This window comes from Desmodus rotundus, chromosome 6 (assembly GCF_022682495.2).
Source record: "Desmodus rotundus isolate HL8 chromosome 6, HLdesRot8A.1, whole genome shotgun sequence".
NCBI lineage: Eukaryota > Metazoa > Chordata > Mammalia > Chiroptera > Phyllostomidae > Desmodus > Desmodus rotundus.
The window spans coordinates 100,805,900-100,823,794 of NC_071392.1; the positions used below are offsets into that span (position 1 = coordinate 100,805,900).

Consider the following 17,895-nt stretch of genomic DNA (forward strand, 5'->3'; position numbering starts at 1 on the left):
CTCTGTGGCATGAGGCCGTGGTCACATCTCCTGGTGGCAGTTTTGGTCTTGAGCACAGGGAGATGTTGAGGGGAAGGCTGTCTTCAGCATTAAAGGTGTTGAGATTGGCTGATGCCAGTGAGGGACCCTCCCTTTGGGAGCTATTGTTAGTAACACAGATTTCAGAAGAGGCGGGAGGAAACAGGGGAGAGTTCTGTGAGTTTCCTGTCAAACTTCTTGAACCCTGGGCATCGGGCATCAAGACCAAGAGTGTAGTAAGTGAGCTCAGCCCAGGCTCGGCTCCCCTGGTCCCACCATCTGCCGTGGCAACAGGCCTGTGTGCACCGGGGTTGGCCACCTGCCCGGGAGCGGCCAGCGAGCTCCCCCAGCCTGCCATCTGCCGGCGGCAGAATGCCGCGTGCATTAAACATTCAACTCGAGGGACTTTGGGGTCTTTGTCCAGGGTACACAGGCCCAGCCCTTCATCTGGGGTTACTGAGACCGGGCTTGTGTCTCTCAGAGTTTCTGAATATCCTTCTGCCGGGACTACTCAGAGGAGAGGAGGTTAGGTGTTTGCGTTTTCCAGCAGAGACCGATTGTTTGTGTTCCTGGGGTCTGCCCTGAGAGCTTGGCAGGGATGACTCCTCCTCATGTTTCGGGTTTCAGCTCTGAGGTCCTGAGCTGAGAGACAGCTCCTCTGACACCCAGAACCGACTGCAGCCTCGCCCTCCTCCCCGGCCTCCTGTCCCAGCTCTTCAGCTTGTCTCCACCGTAGCGCCCAGCATTCCCATGGTCACCGTTTCTTGCTTCTCTCCTTGTCTGTCTGTCTCCCTTCCCCGCTGTGTAGAGCATTTTCTTGGCTCACACGGAAACATTTTTGGTAGATATTGTCAGTTTCCCCCCAAACAGGTTGTTCCAATTTGTGCTCCTGCCCACAGCAGTACGACAGGATCCTACCCTCCACCTCTTGGCTAAGTCTGGGTGTCAGTCTTTGGCGTTTTCTTTGCTATGACAGGGATACAAATGGTTTGTTTCACAGTTCTGTGATTCGTCACTGGGTTGTATTGTCCCAGGGGGTGGGCATGGTTCTCGGGAAAGCCCTGTCACCTGGACAGACACCCCGCAGACACGCCAGTTAGACATAGAAGCTGAAGGGAGTCAGATGCTGCAGCAGGAAGGCGCTGTACGAAGATGGGCGAGCCCTGACTGGTGTGGCTCAGTGGACTGAGCGCTGGCCTGTGAACGAAAGGGTCACTGGTTGGGTTCCCGGTCAGGGCACATGCCTGGGTTGCGGGCCAGGTCAGGTCTTCAGTGGGGGTGCATGCAAGAGGCAACCACGAGTTGATGTTTCTCTCCCTCTCTTTCTCCTTCCCTTCCCCTCTAAGAATAAAGAAATTTTTAAAAAGTGTAGAAGACGGGTGGCGTGCTGTAAGTCCCCATAACAGTTTATGCAGGTAGCAGTGTTCTGGGCATTAACCAACCCGCCCCCGTGAGGCCTCAGACACCTGCAATGTGGCCAGTGAATGGAGAACTGCACTTGACTTCCGTTTTCATCAAATTTAAGCTTAAGCTGCTGCACATGGCCGGCCACTACCTTCCTGGTCAGTGAGGCTGTAGGTCGCGGGTCGGCCCCAGCGCGAGCACGCCACACGCTCCCGGCATGGGCACTGGGTTTGGAAGACGCCCCTTCAGGGGGTGCAGGCTCTGAGCCCACTGGTCCGCCCTGACGGTTCTCTGCGCTGTGCTGCTCTCGTTTCAGGGACTGTCGTGGGCGTCGTGCTGTACACGGGCAGAGAGCTCCGGAGTGTGATGAACACCTCGAACCCTCGGAGCAAGGTGCGTGCGCGGTGCCGGGACGCGCCTCCTGCTCTCCAGGCCTGCAGCCTGATGTGCTGTGATGGCTGGCGCCGGGGCTGAGGAGCCAGGTTTAAAGACTGGGGCACTGACGGTGTTATTTCATTTACGCAAACTTACTGTCTACCTGTGTACTTGTACGCATGTACATCAATACAGATGTACACGTATGACACCTGCAGTACACAAGTAGGTGTTCATATGTGTGTGAATACATACAATTTAAACAATTTACTGTATTTATTTTTTAAATTTAATTTTGTTTTTTGAAATAAAAAAAAATTTACAACCCAAACATTTTATTTCCATTTTTGAATGTACATAACATTTTAAAAGCTTTTACGTGAAAGCAAACTGTTGTTTGCCAGGTGTCACACAGGGTGCTTCACTCTCATCTCATCTAACCCTTACACCTGCCTGTGAGCTGGAGCTTCCTGAGTGTGCGGGGGGCCTGGGTTCAACCCTCCGCTGACGGCACTCGGGGCCGGGTCTGCAGTCTGCTGAGTGACTCCGAGATGGCTCATTCACAGCGGCCCTGCCTCCCAGCCCCACCCCTCCTCCAATTTCTAGGTCAGAACAGTGCAGAATGACTTCCTTCTGACGCTGCAATATGGCCGTTTTCACCCCACCATGACAACTATAAATGACTATAAATGTCATTTACTCGATGCTCTTGCCTTATCTTAGGCCATATTTATGTGAAGTTATGGGTTTGCTGTGCTACTTAATTAAAAAAAATACACACTAAAATAAATAGGTAATTATCAAACTAATGATGTTAATTCATGCAGCGCCTGAAAAGCGGGAACCCCCAGAGGCGTGGGCCCCGAACTTTCAGGCACGTCTGCATCAGCGTGTGGGGTGGTCCTAGGAGCAGAGGACTGAGTTGTTTCTCAGGTCACCGTGCAGGAGAGCGAGGAGCAGTGCCCAGCCCCAGTAAGCACGGCCGCAACCTGCTTCTGTGTTTCCAAGTCTAAGTCTTCTTAAGTCACTACGAAAAACCTGATGGCAGAATTCCTTGAGGTCCCTTGGATTGGATGTCTATTATGGACTCCAGCCCCCGGCGCTGAGTGTCCTCAACCAAAGCTGCAGGGATCGATGGGTCCCGCTGTCTCACCTGGGTGGAGGTGCTCATGGGTGAAGGACCATTCTCCAGGTGGGCTGTGGGTTGCACCCGCTAATCCCAAGCTCCCCTTTGTGCTTCATCCCCCCAGATTGGCCTGTTCGACCTGGAAGTGAACTGCCTCACAAAGATCCTCTTCGGCGCTCTGGTGGTGGTGTCCCTGGTCATGGTGGCCCTCCAGCACTTTGCCGGTCGTTGGTACCTACAGATCATCCGCTTCCTCCTCCTGTTTTCCAACATCATTCCCATCAGGTGCGCTTGTGTTTGGGTGCCGTGATGGTGTCTTGTCTTTGCCAGCTGGCCCCTGTGCTGAGCGAGGACCAGGAACAGTCAGGGTCGGGAGCGTGAGCCACACTGGTGGCTGTAGCATCCGAAAAGCATGTGGCTTCACGATCCATCCTTTCTTGAATGACTCTCTGCTTGGAAGGTCTTGCCGTGCCTCGCCCAGTCCACGGTAGGGATGCCAGATGGAGTTCATCTCATTGGCCAGCTCCAAGAGGTTGGTAGTGGCTGTGGGGAGTGTGTGTTGAGAAGGGTCCTGAGCCCCAGTCTGGGCTCAACAGGAAGTAATACTGTGATTGGTGAGCAGTGGGAGTACATGCCAATTGTTTGCCTCATTTGAGGGCTGCATAAATGGCTTAAAAATGACACAAGCAATAGATTATCATGAAAAAGAAGCCAAAGATGCACAGTAGCCAAAGATTACAGTACATCAGTTCGGAAAAGGTGGAACACTTGCGGAGGTGGATGGTGGGAATGCTTGCATAGCAGGTGTGTGCACGCTGAGTGCCCCTGAACATGGCGAGTGGCTCTCGTGGGAGTAGACAGCGGAGTTGACTCCAGCTCTGTCTGGGGATTCAGCCCCGGCAGTGGCTTCTCCAGGGAGTGACTCCAGACGCTGTGGCCCAAATGACATGTAGGTCGAGTCCTTGTTGTTTACAAAAGAAGGCACAAGGAACCTTGCGGTTAACCGGTTTGCTCTGGCTTTCTCACCAGTTTGCGTGTGAACCTGGACATGGGCAAGATCGTGTACAGCTGGGTGATTCGGAGGGATTCAAAAATCCCGGGGACTGTGGTTCGTTCCAGCACGATCCCTGAGCAGCTGGGAAGGATTTCTTACTTACTCACCGACAAGACGGGTGAGTGTCCTGCCCCCCTACTTACTCCCCTGCCCACACCCCCAGGATTCAGTGTGAGAGAAGGTGTGTGGATCCTCTTTCTGAAGGTGATAGAGATATATGCTGCTGCTCTTTTATTTTCCCCGGCTTTTGATGAAGAGTGATTACTCGGTGGTGGTGATGATAATAGCAACAAAGCTTTACACGATGCTGCTTGCTTTGTGCAAAGCACTGTTCTGGGGTGTTTATATGTAGTTACTTAGTTATTCCTTATCCCACCCGGTATTTTTACAGATGAAGAAATGAAACAAAAGTTGACCGATTTGTTAGAAGCTGCCTTTGAACTCAGGCAGATTGGCTTCAAGTCCTTACCTCGTACCCCAAATTACTGCTCCACAGTTTGGTATCATAGTGGTTAAGAGCAAGCACTGGGGAGCGGGGAGGACTGAGTTTCACCTCCGTCTCTACCATTTAGTGGCCCAGGATGAAAGGGAATCTATTGCAGAGATCCAGAGTGGCTCACCAGAGCAGAGAAAAACCGGGCGTCAGGAAGGAGAGAAATCAGGGAAGTTCGGGATGTGGCAGGGTCAGGACCCCTGGGTGGTCTCTGTGGGGTGCAGGTCTCTGTCTGCTCAAAGTTCAGGATCCTTCAAGATAGAACCTGATTGGACTAGTGTGTGTCACGTGCTACCCTCTTGGCCAGCAGAGTGGTCAGGCACCCTGATTGACACTCCCTCTGGACCATCCCAGGAAATGAGGGCGGATAATTTCCCCAAGGAAACCTAGGATGCCATTTTCAAAAGACGGAGTTGGATTCTGGGCCAGCAAAGCCCCACAGCAACAGCAGGGGCAGGGCTAAAACCAGAGTGTGATATATAGTAAACGCTCCAAAAAACCCAAAAAAAACCCCAGAACAAAACTGATCTGTCATTGCTGCTAAGGCTAGTAACAGCTCCAGGATGTAGGCCCGGTCACTCGTTTGCCTCGCGTTTCAGGAACCCTGACCCAGAACGAGATGGTTTTCAAACGGCTGCATCTGGGCACGGTGGCCTACGGCCTGGACTCCATGGACGAGGTGCAGAGCCACATCTTCAGCATTTACACTCAGGTACCTGCCGCTTTCTGTTTCGCTGCCTGAACCAGTTCTTGGTGTTTATGAACACCTCCATCGAGATACAACTCAGCATGCTGTGTGACTCCCCCTTGCACGGTCCTCACGGGGGCTGAGACTTCTGTCCTGAGGGCTCACTGTGTGGCTTGTCATGCTCCTTGGCTCCAGGCTGAAACCCCCTCCGCCCCCTTCTCAGCACCCCTGGCCCGCCGATGACTGTATCAGACAGTCTCACCGACGTGGTGTGTCCCCTGGCAGGAGACATGCCCTTGCCCATGTGGATGGTATTTTAAGAGCTTGGGGTGTTTGCAGAAGCCGTTCCTTCTCAGGATATTTGTATAGTTCAGCGCTTATGGTCCGCTTTTGGTTCAGCACAGGTAACCAAAGTGTTCAGAGTCGGAAAACGATATTTCTTACTGTGAACTTTAACTTCTCACCTTGCCTTAGTGAAGCTCATAAATTGATTTGCCCATCCTGGCCGTGGGTTTAAAAGAGCTAAGTGTCGTGGGGTTAGGTCATTTCGAGGTTGGTATGAGCCCGGAATTACAGCACCCCTTCCCTGTAAACCCCCACCTGGTGCCCTTAAACACGTGAGCACTTTCGTGACGGGAGGTATGGAGGCTTTCCTGCGGGGCTTTTTTTTACACCGTTACTGAGGTATAATTTACATACCGTAAAAGTTAGCTATGGTAACTGTACAGTTCGATGACTTTTTATAAAGAGTTACGGAACCATCAGCACAATTCGATGTCAGAATACACGCACCAGTCCAGAAAGATTCCCTCAAGCCCATTAAATCGCCATTCACCTGACCTTCAGAATTTATTACTGGGATTTTACAGCAGTGTTGTGTGAGGTGTGGTACTTGGCACCCCAGGGTTGGATCCCCGGGGACGGTCAGAATCCCCAGGCCCAGTTTCAACAGGTGAACCAGGCGGCCCCAAAGTACAACAGTCTGGGAACGCCCCCCGGGAACCTGAGGTGCGCCCTCACTTTTCAAAACATCAGTGCCTAAATCTGTGGACTCCAGAACCGACATTTTAGCTTCATCTTCTAAATGAAAGCAGCGTTTAAATCTTACTCACAGTCTTGAGACTGACCCAGGGACCCCCCCACTCCACGCCCCAGACCAGCATCTGTCAGCTCCGGCTCTTGGGGTGTTCTGCGGGAGGAGTCGGAATTCTACGGCGGGTTTTTTCCAGAACATTGACATGTGGCTTGCAGTTGAGGGAGTGTCCAGGTGAGGGGTTTGTGGGAGGTCATTTAACTGAAGTAACCTCAGAAAGAAGGCAGGTGGTTTTAAAGGATTCCGGCAGGAAAGGTTCAGATCATTGCTACAAGCCCAAGTAAACCGCAGGAAAGTGGCCAATACCTTCTGAGATCAAACCGGGACAGGCTTCTGATGTGGTGATTTTTCCCCTCTGGCTTATTTACTTGTTGGTACCTTTAAACCACAATCCAGTTATAGTTCCCCAACCATAACATTTACCCCTTCAAAGTGTACCAGTTCTGAGTGTTTTCCAGTATATTCTCAACATTGTACTTCTGTCACTACTACGTGATTTCCAAACATTTCCCTCACCCCCAGAAGAATCCCCACCCCTCTTCCTTATTCCCTCAGCCCTTGTCAACCACCCGGCTACTTCCTGTCTCCATGGATTTGCCAGTTCATAGAAGACCCAGACCAGCACTTCTGCGAGGGCCTCCAAGCTGTTTTGTACTCGTAAATTCAGACTTTTCAAAAATCGTAATTGATACTATTCCACACATTTTGATCTGTGAACTGTCAGCTTTCACTTGATGTTTTGTCTCTTGATACTGTTTTAGGGTTGTCGTTAGAATCGGAACTCGCGGAGCTCTTTTCCCTGTTCCTTTTTAATGCGTGTGTTGGTGGTGGACTTGTGAGTTTCCCGTTTCTTTCTGCTTCCGACGCCTTCACCTTGCCCAGACTGACTTCCCGTGTCCCAGATCGAGTTCCTTTTGGTGCAGAAGACGACACTCCCGCTAACTGAGCAGCCGGCCAGGGCTGTGTTTCTTTACAATAAGAAGGCATCATATTTCCGCAATTCTTTTTAACTAGAGTTGAACTGGACCCTCTTGCATTCTTGAGGTGTGGGGGGACCAAATACCTGAATTTCTTAAAGTTCTTAACATATTTATTATTCCTTTTGAGAAGCGTTTCTGGTTAAGAAACCCCTGTTAAAATAATACCATCCAACTTCCTTTTTTCACTCATGTCAATGATTCTGATCATTTTTAATGGTTTTATAATAGGGCCTGGACTAACTAGGATAAGAAAAGTAGGGGTATCCACCTTGAGAGCAAAATTTAATGGGATGACCCCCCCAAAAACATAGTAATCAAAATAAATCATAGCCTAAGGTAACATTTTCAAAACTCAAAATTCATGCAGAAATCCACAATGAACATCATACTGAAATTTTAAGTTGACAGGACCCAACCCGTGCAGTTGGGCCTCCCCCACTTCCTGGCCTTGGTTTTGTAGCATCCGAGGCTTTGTATTGTGGTTTTTTAGCCTCGGCATATGACATATCAGGCTGGATAATTCTTTGTTGTGAGGGCTGTCCTGGGCATTCTAGGGGAAAGAGAGGGAGAGAGACATCGATGTGCGAGAGAATCGTTGCCTCTGGCACGCCCCCAACTGGGACCTGGCCCACAACTCCAGCATGTGCCCTGACCAGGAATTGAACCAATGACCTTCTAGTTTGTGGGAGGACGCCCCGCCCACTGAGCTATAGCAGTCAAGGCCATTTTAGGGTTTTAGCAGCGTCCTTGCCCTCTACCATCTAGATGTTTGTAGCAACCTCGCCCATCAGTGGTGGGGCAGAATCACCCAAGGGGCGAACTCCTGTGTTATCTGGGGTTCAATTTCTTTCTTTTTAAGTCTTTAAAAAATTTTTTTTAATTCTTTAAAGACTTTGTTTATTTAGTTTTGGAGGGGAAGGAGGGAGAAGGAGAGGCAGAGAAACATCAATGTGTGGTTGCCTCTCGTGCACCCCCTACTGGGATCCTGGCCTGCAACCCCAGGCACGTGCCCTGACTGGGAATTGAACCTGTGACCCTTGGGGTTCAATTTCAAGGCATTGAAACTTGCTGCCTTGGTCGTGCTCTGAGATGTCTACTGTTCAATAGCGAACATTGTATTTATTCAGTCACTTCAACAGCCTGTAACTCAGTTGATTCATTTGGAACTAGCAGCTCTGAGCCTGCCTCTGTGGAGGTGCCCCTTTGAGGTTAACAAGGAATCAGCTTTGAGCTTTCTTTGGGGAGTCAAGTGGGACTATCAAAACAGGAATTCATCCTCTTCAGTAGTGTGTTTATACCAATCGCTGCCCATCTGTAATATCCATGAATACTATGAACGTCCATGGAGTTGGGGTGCAGTTTTAATTGCATTTAGAAAGGAAATGGATCTTCGTGGCGACTCTGTATTTAATTTTTGTATTGATCTTTCCTGTTCTACAGGATGGAGCTCTCGGTGGGAAATGCCCCCCTGCCCTGGGTCACTAATGAGAACCTGGGGGCCTCTTTTTCATCAATTCCCTGAGTCTCATTGGGTGGCCGGGATGCTGTAGAATGACTCGGAAGCATTAGATGGCATGAGGTACCCACCTGAGGGCCCACGTCAGGGGCCTTTGTGCAGGGAGCTCTTGATTCCTCTCCCCGCTCCTGACCTTGTTTGGAGCTCTGCCACCCTCTTCCCTCCCTAAGAGGGCCAGTGGTTGCTTCCCCCAGGGCAGAAAGACTCGTAACCTGCCTCTGTGGATGCCACATCTGTTTTGATTTTCCCCTGGTATTTTTTAAGTAAGAAGAAATGTGTGCAGGTTAAAGGGCCTACGGGGAGGAGGCTAGAGATAAACACTGTACAATCTGAAACTCTTCCATATGGGGAATGTGAGGGTGTTTGAAGACGGGGCCCTACTACCAACACTGGCAGCGCCCCTGGTAATTACCGGGGCCTTAATGATACCCGTGGATCGCCATTTGGTGTGCGAATGAGCCTTTTACTCGTCAATTAGAATTTCAGAATCGATTGTTATGACCCCTTCTCCCTGAAGCAGCTTAGTGGGAAAGGGGATATGCGTTAATTTGAGGGAGAAATAAATGAATCTGGGACATTAAACCAGTGGCCTGTGGGTCGGGGCCGGTCACCCCCATCTTCTGATCGGTTGTCAAATGGTCCCCTGATCTGAAAGGGAGGTCCTTGCAAAAATCGGGGCTCCCTGTGTTACCCCACATTTGAAATATTAGTGGGAGTGTGTCTTCCATAGACATGAGGTCAGATTGCTTACAAAACCCAAAGGTTTGCAAAGGGCGCCCTGAACTCGGCCTTGCCTTCAGACCCGCTGTTACTAAAACTTGCTGGCCAGAGCAATTACTTCGTCAAAGGCCTCGTTACTGCCCCTCGTGTTAAGTCATAATTTGGTCCAGGTGCTGAGGAACGTGGGCGAAAATGAAGGCGCACGTCGGTGCCTAGAACATACGTTACAGAACTTAGGAAGGAGCGTTCTGGATTTAGGCTCCCCGCTTGTGAGAAACTTCCCGGACATCGCTGGTCCTCTTCATAATGTGGGAGTGAAATTCTTCATAATCAAAAGCACTTGGCCAATAATGATTCATTTAAACTGTAGTTCTGATTCATTACTCTAATTATTGTTACCATGCAGTGCCCTTTGGCCTGGAAGTGAAACTCATGTCCTCTTGACACCAGAGGTTAGCAGAGCAGGAAGCCGGAGTGCTGTGTGCCTGCATGACAAGAATAATTTAGTGATTGTCTAATTACCCGAGGAGTCGAATGCCACCGCTAAAAATAGCATTAAAAAATTAAACGAAAGCCATTTTCTTGTTTCCCGTATCCCATCTGTTCTCTATTTTGGGCGACCACGTGTTCACGGGTATAAAACGCGATTCATTCTGAAAGATCGGGTCGCTTCTCCTCCATTTGGATAAAATGTGGTTTTAACGGAATGGAGCACCCAGTGCGTCCATAACCACCTTGAGCTCCTGGGACTCAGCTGCAGAGGCGGGAGGACCACTGCAGGTCCTTTGTCCAAAACTGTGATTTAAAATCTGGACCTGACGTTGGTTCGCTGGATATGTATTTCTTCTTGGAGCTGGAAAAACAATGCATGTCAAGTCAGGGCTCCCACCGCCTCCTTAGGGACAGGAAACTGTTTATTTTTCTAGGGATACAACAAACAAGCTGCTGTTCTCATGGTCTGACAGGACAGTCATCAGGTAAACAAACCACTTTTAGACAGTGAGGACAGTAACCCACAGGAATTTTGACTTCCATTGGGGAGGGCAAGTGGGGTAACGTGAATTAGGGGGCCCAGGGAAGCGCTCTTTCAGGAGCGGACACTTGAATTTAGACCTCCTTGATGAGACAGAGCGAGCCAGCCCCACAGAGGTCTGGGAAATGGTGTTCTAGGCAGAGGGCACAGCAAGTGCAAAGGCCCTGTGGCAGGAAGCAGCATGGCTGGAGCAGAGTGAATGGGGAGGATCATGTCATGAAAGGAGGTTGCAGAGAGGGGCGGGGCCTGATCAGAATGGCCCTGTGGGCCACGGGAAGGCATCTCAGTTTGATTGAACTCTGCGCTGCCATAAGCTCAGTAGTCATTTTTCAGTGGTCTTAATTTTTTATTATATTCTGAGGCAACAGAAACCATTTTTTTTCTTTTTTCTTTTAAGATTTTATTTTTTTATTTTTAGAGAGAGGGGAAGGTAGGGAGAGAAATATCAATCAGCTGCCTCTTGCACGCCCCCAACTGGGGACCTGGCCTGCAGCCCAGGCATGTGTCCCGACCGGGAATGGAACCAGCGACCTTTTGGTTTGCGGGACGATGCCCAACCCACTGGACCACCCCAGATAGAATGGAACGCTTTTTCAAAGGAAGGCCTTCATGGCACCCACTGTGTAACGTAGAGAGGAGTGGGCTGCTTGTCTGCCACATTGGGGATGCTGAGCAGGGGTGCCTGAGAATTCCTGCCCCTCGGGTGTTGAGTCTGGGTGGAACCCCACCCCGGAGCCCACTCCTCTGATCGGCAGGAAACTGAGGCCCAGGGGGCAGATGTGACTTCTCACAACCCATCCAGGAATAAAGCTCAGAGTTGTGTTAACCTTTAGTAGTACTCTTTTTCCCATGTTGCTTGACGCCATCTTCCCCAAGCCTTAACCCATGAAGGAGGCTCAGCCACGTGTTGAAAGGTTTGAACAAGGGGATGGTGAAGGTTGTGTTAGCAACGGAACAGCTGCTTAGGCAGGTTAAGGGTCTGACATCTGCGTGGAAAGCAAATACTGAACGTGTACAGAAGTACTCTTTAAAAAATGTTACTCTTGAAAGCCTACCTTAAGTGCAGGGCTAGGCACCATTGTGCGGTACATTCACTAGGCAGGTGTCATTCCTGTTGTCACTGTCCCCGGCCCTGCCCCGAGTTGCTTGTGTACTGATGGCCGATATCGCTGTGGAGCACCGGCCAAGGCTGTTGTCTTTTATTTGAAACCAAAGAGTGTACATTTAAAACTGTGGTTCTGAACCAAGGGGGGTGTTGGTCTCCCAGGGCATTTGGCAGCATCTGTTACTGTGTCTAGGGAAGAGAGGTGCTTCTGGCATCGAGGAGGCGAGGCCAGAGGTGTGGGTAGACACCCTCCAGCGCACAGGGCTGTGCCACTGCAGAGAAAGTCTGCCCCAAGTGCCAAGGCTGAGAGCCCTGGTCTGAAACAGTGGGATCGCTCGCAGTGCGGTGGGACCCTGCCTGTGGGAGGCCACCCCACCCAAAGGTAGACAGAGTTACCTGTTCACAGGTAGAATCGCCCCCATTCACTACGTTGTAATTATTTGCATGTTTTCTCTTCCCCAAGCATAAATGGTCAGCTCCCTGACAGTTCATGCCCTTTAGCGCAGTGTCACTGTGGACGTGCCTGAGCTTCCCGTTAGACCCGCAGCGGGGAGAGCAGATCCCCGCCTGGCTGTTCTTCCACACCCTCTCGACGCTTCGGTGCCCCTGGTCACCGTCCTTGTTCCTCTCTCCTCCCTGTAGCAACCCCAGGACCCGCCGGCTCAGAAGGGCCCCACAGTCACCACCAAGGTGCGGCGGACCATGAGCAGCCGAGTGCACGAAGCCGTGAAGGCCATCGCGCTCTGCCACAACGTGACCCCCGTGTACGAGTCCAACGGCGTGACCGACCAGGCCGAGGCCGAGAAGCAGTACGAGGATTCGTGCCGCGTGTACCAGGCGTCCAGCCCAGACGAGGTAAGCCCTGGGCAGGTGCAGTTTCACAGAGACGCCCTGCCTGTCTCCCACGGGCTGCAGGCGTGGCCCCCAAGGGGCTTCCCAGGCAGGGCGGACTGGAGCCAGGGAGCTGCGGGGCTGCTGGGCACATACATGTTCAAATGCATGCGGGACTTGGTCTTTTCCTAGAAACAGTGGTGATGGACTTGAGGGCTCTGCTCAGCTCTAAACCTGGGTGGTGTTGGTGTCCCTGGGACATGTGGCAGCATCTGCTGGTACGTCCAGGGAAGGGAGGTGCCTCTGGCATCAAGGAGGTGAGGCCAGAGGAAAGTGCACGGGATCTTGTTTGTAATTCAGGTGGCCGGCCCATACAGGGGACACGAAGTCCCATTGAAACCCCAGCCCCTTAAAAACAAGCAGCGTTATTAAGATAAAAGTCACATACCGTACAGCCTCCCATTGAACGTGCATAGGGCAGTGGTTTTTAAGTACAGTCACAGTTAGGCAACCATGACCACACTGAACTTGGGGACATTTTCATCACCCCAACAGGAAGCGTTCCATGCCCATCTTCCCCCAGGCCCCGACAACCACGCCCACTTCCTGTCTGTGCAGAATCGCCTTCTCTGGACGTTTCGCACAAATGGAAACATATGTAGGGGACCCTTTGTGCCTGGCTTCTCTGTGTTGTCGCATGTGTCAGAACTTCGTGGCTCTGTGTGGGTGAGAAGTTTGCCTGTGTGGAGAACACCGCGTTTCGTTTATCCATCCATTGGGTGGTGGCCACTGGATTGTGTGTATGTTTGTTTGTTTGCTATAATGGGCGATGCTGCTGTGAACATTTGGGTACACGTGTGTTTCACCTCTTGGTGTATATCTAGGAATGGGATTGCTGGGTCACATGGTAACTGTATGTTTAACCTTTTTTTTGAAGGTCTTATTTATTTTTAGACAGAGGGGAAGGGAGGGAGGACGAGAGGGATCAATCAATGTGTGGTTGCCTCTCATGCGCCCCCCACTGGGGACCTGGCCTGCAACCCAGGCATGTGGCCTGACTGGGAATCAAATCGGTGACCTTTTGGTTTGCAAGCTGGTGCTGACTCCACTGAGCCTCACCAGCCAGGGAGCGATTTTTTTTTATTTATTTTATTTTATTTTATTTTATTTTTTTTAGCGTAGAAAATTTGGAAATTTCAGAAGACAATAAAGAGGAAAACGGGGCGATTGCAATCTCACCCATAAAGGATAACAATAGGCAACCTTCCCAGAGCGTTTGGTCCCATCTGACGTGCCTTCGGTGTACAATGTAATTGCCCCAGCGCCTAAGCAGCACTGTTACTGTTGCCGTGTTCAGAAAAGAAAATTCAGAGGTAGGAAGAAGATAGGTTTTAGCCTACAGTCACTGGGATATTTTTTAAAGTTTCTTGTTTTGAAATAATTTCGGACTTGCAGAAAAGATGTGAAATTAGGACAAAGAATTCCCATTTACCCCACCTTCACTCCCAGATTCTTCCGATATTAACATTTTTGCACCTTTCCTTTATCATCCTCCCTTTTTTTCTTTGAAGAGTCAACCTCAGACACGATCCTCTTTTACTCTTGAAAATGTTTCCCTTTTTTACCTAAAAACCGAGGAGATTTATCCGGACCGGGCAATGAGCGTTGATGCAGTACTGTGTTCTAACCTGCAGATCTTACGCAGATTGCAACGACTGTGCTGCTAAGTTACATTTTACACTCCTCCCTGCACCACCCCCCGCCCCAAACCTGCCAAAAGAATTTCCCCTGGTGAGGGTCCCGAGCAGGAGCAGACACTGCATTCAGCTGCCACGCCCTTGGAGTCTCTCAGTCGGGAAGCAGTTCCTCCGCCTGCCTGGGTGTTCACCGCCCCGCACTTTGCCAGAACGCAGGCCCGTGACTGTGCACAAGCACGCTTCCCGATCGGGTCTGCCTGACGTTTGCCTGGCGTGTGCTGGGGTTGTGCGTGCGCGGCCCTGGCCTCACGGCGTGTTAGCAGGAGACACACAACGTGGGCGTGCCCCGCTCTTGGAGAAGCTACCTTTGGTCCCTTGGCCAAGATGGGGTCTCCAGAGTTTCTTCCTGGTAAAGCCACTGTTGTCCTTTGTAGGACTTCTGCCCCCTCCGGGGCTGGGCCAGGGTTCTGACCTGGGGACTTTGATTTCAGAGCCCAAGTTCAATCCTTTTACTAACCCCCTTTTTTTTTTTTTCCAGAAGCCCCTGAGGACATTTTGATACATAGCCTTCCAGTTTTTTACAGTTTTTTTCATAAAAAATGGGAATTTTAATACAGGTATGGTTTTGTAGCATCCTTTTTCACTTAACATTTTATCGTGCCTGTTTCCCAATTCTCTTGAATATTGATAGTTTTAAAAATATTTCATTTATTTATTTTTAGAGAGCGGGGAAGGGAGGGAGAAAGAGGGGGAGAGAATTGTATGCACCCAGACCAGACACCAAATTAGCAACCCAGGCGTGCGCCCTGATGGGGGACCAAGTGGGAGACCTTTTCTCCATAGGACAACACCCAACCAGCCGAGCCACATGGGTCGGGGCTCTTGAATATTATTTCAAAAAACCCAGTTTTTCTGAATCACTGCACCTGTGTGTATCCCGGTCCCTTTAACTGTTCTCACGTGCCTAGAACTCAGGGTATTTCTGACTTTCAGCCACTTCTAAACGTCGCAGCGAGCGTCCTTAAACCTAGTGTTTCTAGCAGTGGTGTGCTTGGGGTCACGAATTCAGCAGGCATTTTGGAGTGCCTACGATGGGCTACGCCTCGGACAGGACGGCAGCCCATGATCCCGCCGGGGTGGCAGGAGGGAGACAGCTGATCACCCAGCCTCGAGTTTCAGCTCCGCACCTGGGCCAGCCGCTGTCCTCGTCGTCATGCCTGTGTGTAGCTGGGACGTGGGACCCACGGCGGGGTGCCTGGAAGGCTTGCTGGGGGGTCAGTATAAAGCCCGTGGGTCAAACTGAATGAGTATTTTTCAGGCCCGGGATCTAAACGGCCAGAGTGCTTCCCAGAGAAAAACAATTAAAACGATTGTACTCTCCCACCAGTGTTACAGGACTCCCAATTATATTTGTGGTTCATGTTAGGAAGGAGGGGGCTTCTCTGGCACACGAAGTGTTTCAAAGGTCTGGACTCATCTGAGAGATCGGCGAGCCCCTGGTTAATGGAAATTGAGGGAATACCACAGAGTCCCCCCCAAAGCTCAGAAAATGAAAGGACTCTTGAATGTGTCTTTGCCTCTTGTCACTCCTTTCTCTTTTTTGGGGGGGGGGGCAATGGAATGTGTCCCCCAGGAGACTCCTCCTTCCAGCCTGCCTGGTGTTGGTGGGACAGTTCAAGCTGTGACGCCCACTTCACCTGTGACCATGGACATGTGAACCAGGGTTTTTAGGGGTGAAAAATATGGTGACCCTTGGCCGAAAGCCAGGGTGCGAACTGTGCAGAATGAGAGAAGATGTGGGGACTGTAGGTACCGGTGACCCTACCGATGTCCTCAGGCTGGACCCGAGCAATCGCGACTGGAGGTTTGTTGTTGCTCCAGGTTTAGCCGGTTCGATCTCGATTTTCCGTTTGGGAATGGGAGGACGGTTCCACAGAACAGTAGACGTGAGGAAGGGCCAGATTCTTGGTACTGACAGGCTGGGAACCAGTAGCGTCTGGGGATTGGTGGCATTTGGACAAGTCCCGGATGTTGGGGATCTGATCGGTCCTCCTCCTGCCCCTGAGCTTTCCTACCCCGGTCGGCTACTGAGAGGCACGTGTGGAGCCCGCCGTGCCCGTCCCACGCCCTCTGTGCCCGTCCCACACCCTCTGGCCCCACCGAGCTTTGAGAGACGTGTCGTTGGGCTGTGCATGGAGTTTTCCATGAGGGCGAGTCTTTCACGGAACGAGTGCTCTGTGCTTCTTAGCTCCTGTCAGTTGTAGTGGGCAGTCCTTCACCCCTTCTGTCCATTCATTGTACTAGGGCTCAGACTGGTCTTGCTTTTTTATGTAATGTCTGGAAAAAAAAAAAAGGTGGTATGTATTTTCTTTTGGCCTTTGGTGTCTTCACAGGGCTCAGTGTTACCTTATTGGTACTCCCCCCCCCAACTTAATTATTTTGTGTTGCGCACTTGTTTTGAGTTTATGGCAGAATGTTGTGAAAATAGAGGTGAGAAAAAAAGTCAACCATAATCCTACTAACAAAAGGTATAGCCGCTGTTGGTATGTTACTGACCAGCCTCCTAGACGATTTCAAAAGCCACATACCACTAATGGCAAACCTGTGCCAATGCCAATAGAAACACCACGTGACCCTGGGTCGGCGAAAGCTCCATTAGAGCCAGGTCTGTCGGAAAGCTGTGCCGTTCCCAGATCCCTGTGGGATTCCCCACAGACGTGGCTGCGTCTAGAATCCTACCTTTGAAATTCTATATCCATAAAGCATCGCTGGTCAAGGCAAGGTCAGTTTATGAAATCCATAGAGGAGCCAGGGTTCGCTTTGCCTTGGAGCAGCCCGAGTGCTTTCTGCCAGTGGGGGTTGTGCTCCTTTCCTGTAACAGAAAGCAGGGTTTCCTAAATTTGTTTCCTGTGCACATTCCGCTTGGGAAGCCTTGAAGGGTCTTCATTCAGCTACTGATTACAGCCCGAGGGGCCCTCCGTACAGTAGCTCCCAGGGGAGGGAAGAGATCTAATCGAGCAGGCAGGCTTCGGCCCCGATGATACTCTGTCATCTGCAGGATATGGGGGAGCCTCTGGGTGGGGGGGTGGTAGGGACGGGAGAGATCGTGGCGGCGATGCAGTTTTTAATGTATCTGCTTCTTGGTATGAGTCAAGGAGATGCAGGTAGAGCAACCCTGTGACTCACTGATTCGTTTTTTCCATGAATCCTTTCATATTAAAAAAAAATTCTTAAACTTTGAAAATCCCAAGCACATATGTTCTCCCTAGAAAAAGTAGACATTGTAGATCCAAAAAGAAGTTGATAAACATAACCTGTAATTCTTAGAGATGACAACTATTTATGATTTGGTATAGATTTTCCCAAATTTATGCAGATGTGTAGAAACGTAATTTTAGGTTTCTGTAATACAGAATTGTCCTGTCGAAGGAAGGTAAAGTGAGTTAAGTAACATACATCCTTTAGAAAGTCATATGGTTTTCATAGTCCTTTAGGACTTATGTGAGCATGCATGTTTTGTCATGCATGTGTTCGTTCACGTGTAGACTGCACACGGGCATGTGCACCATGTGGGACACACGTGTTTTGCACACACCTGTGTGGCCACACGTGTGATACATGTGCAAACGTGGGGGTGTGCCTTCCTCCTGCGGTGCTGGCTGCGGGGAACTTCCCAGGTCTGGCTTGGTGAGCCATGTGACTTTAGGCAAATCATCGCTGCACTTGGCCTCTTGAAGGGGGCGGGGGGCTGGCCCCCTCAAG

At 50.6% G+C, this 17,895-nt stretch overlaps 1 protein-coding gene across 3 annotated transcripts in view; it reads left to right on the forward strand.

Moving 5' to 3' along the window:
• Positions 1–17,895, forward strand: part of ATP9A (ATPase phospholipid transporting 9A (putative)) — a 105,359-nt gene that overhangs the window by 51,740 nt on the left and 35,724 nt on the right. For all 3 annotated transcript variants that reach the window (XM_053925982.2, XM_071221734.1, XM_024559877.3), the window contains exons 10-14: positions 1,739–1,815; positions 3,048–3,208; positions 3,953–4,095; positions 5,070–5,182; positions 12,248–12,460. In XM_053925982.2, coding sequence (XP_053781957.1) covers positions 1,739–1,815; positions 3,048–3,208; positions 3,953–4,095; positions 5,070–5,182; positions 12,248–12,460 — 707 coding nt within the window. The remainder of the gene's footprint in view (positions 1–1,738; positions 1,816–3,047; positions 3,209–3,952; positions 4,096–5,069; positions 5,183–12,247; positions 12,461–17,895) is intronic.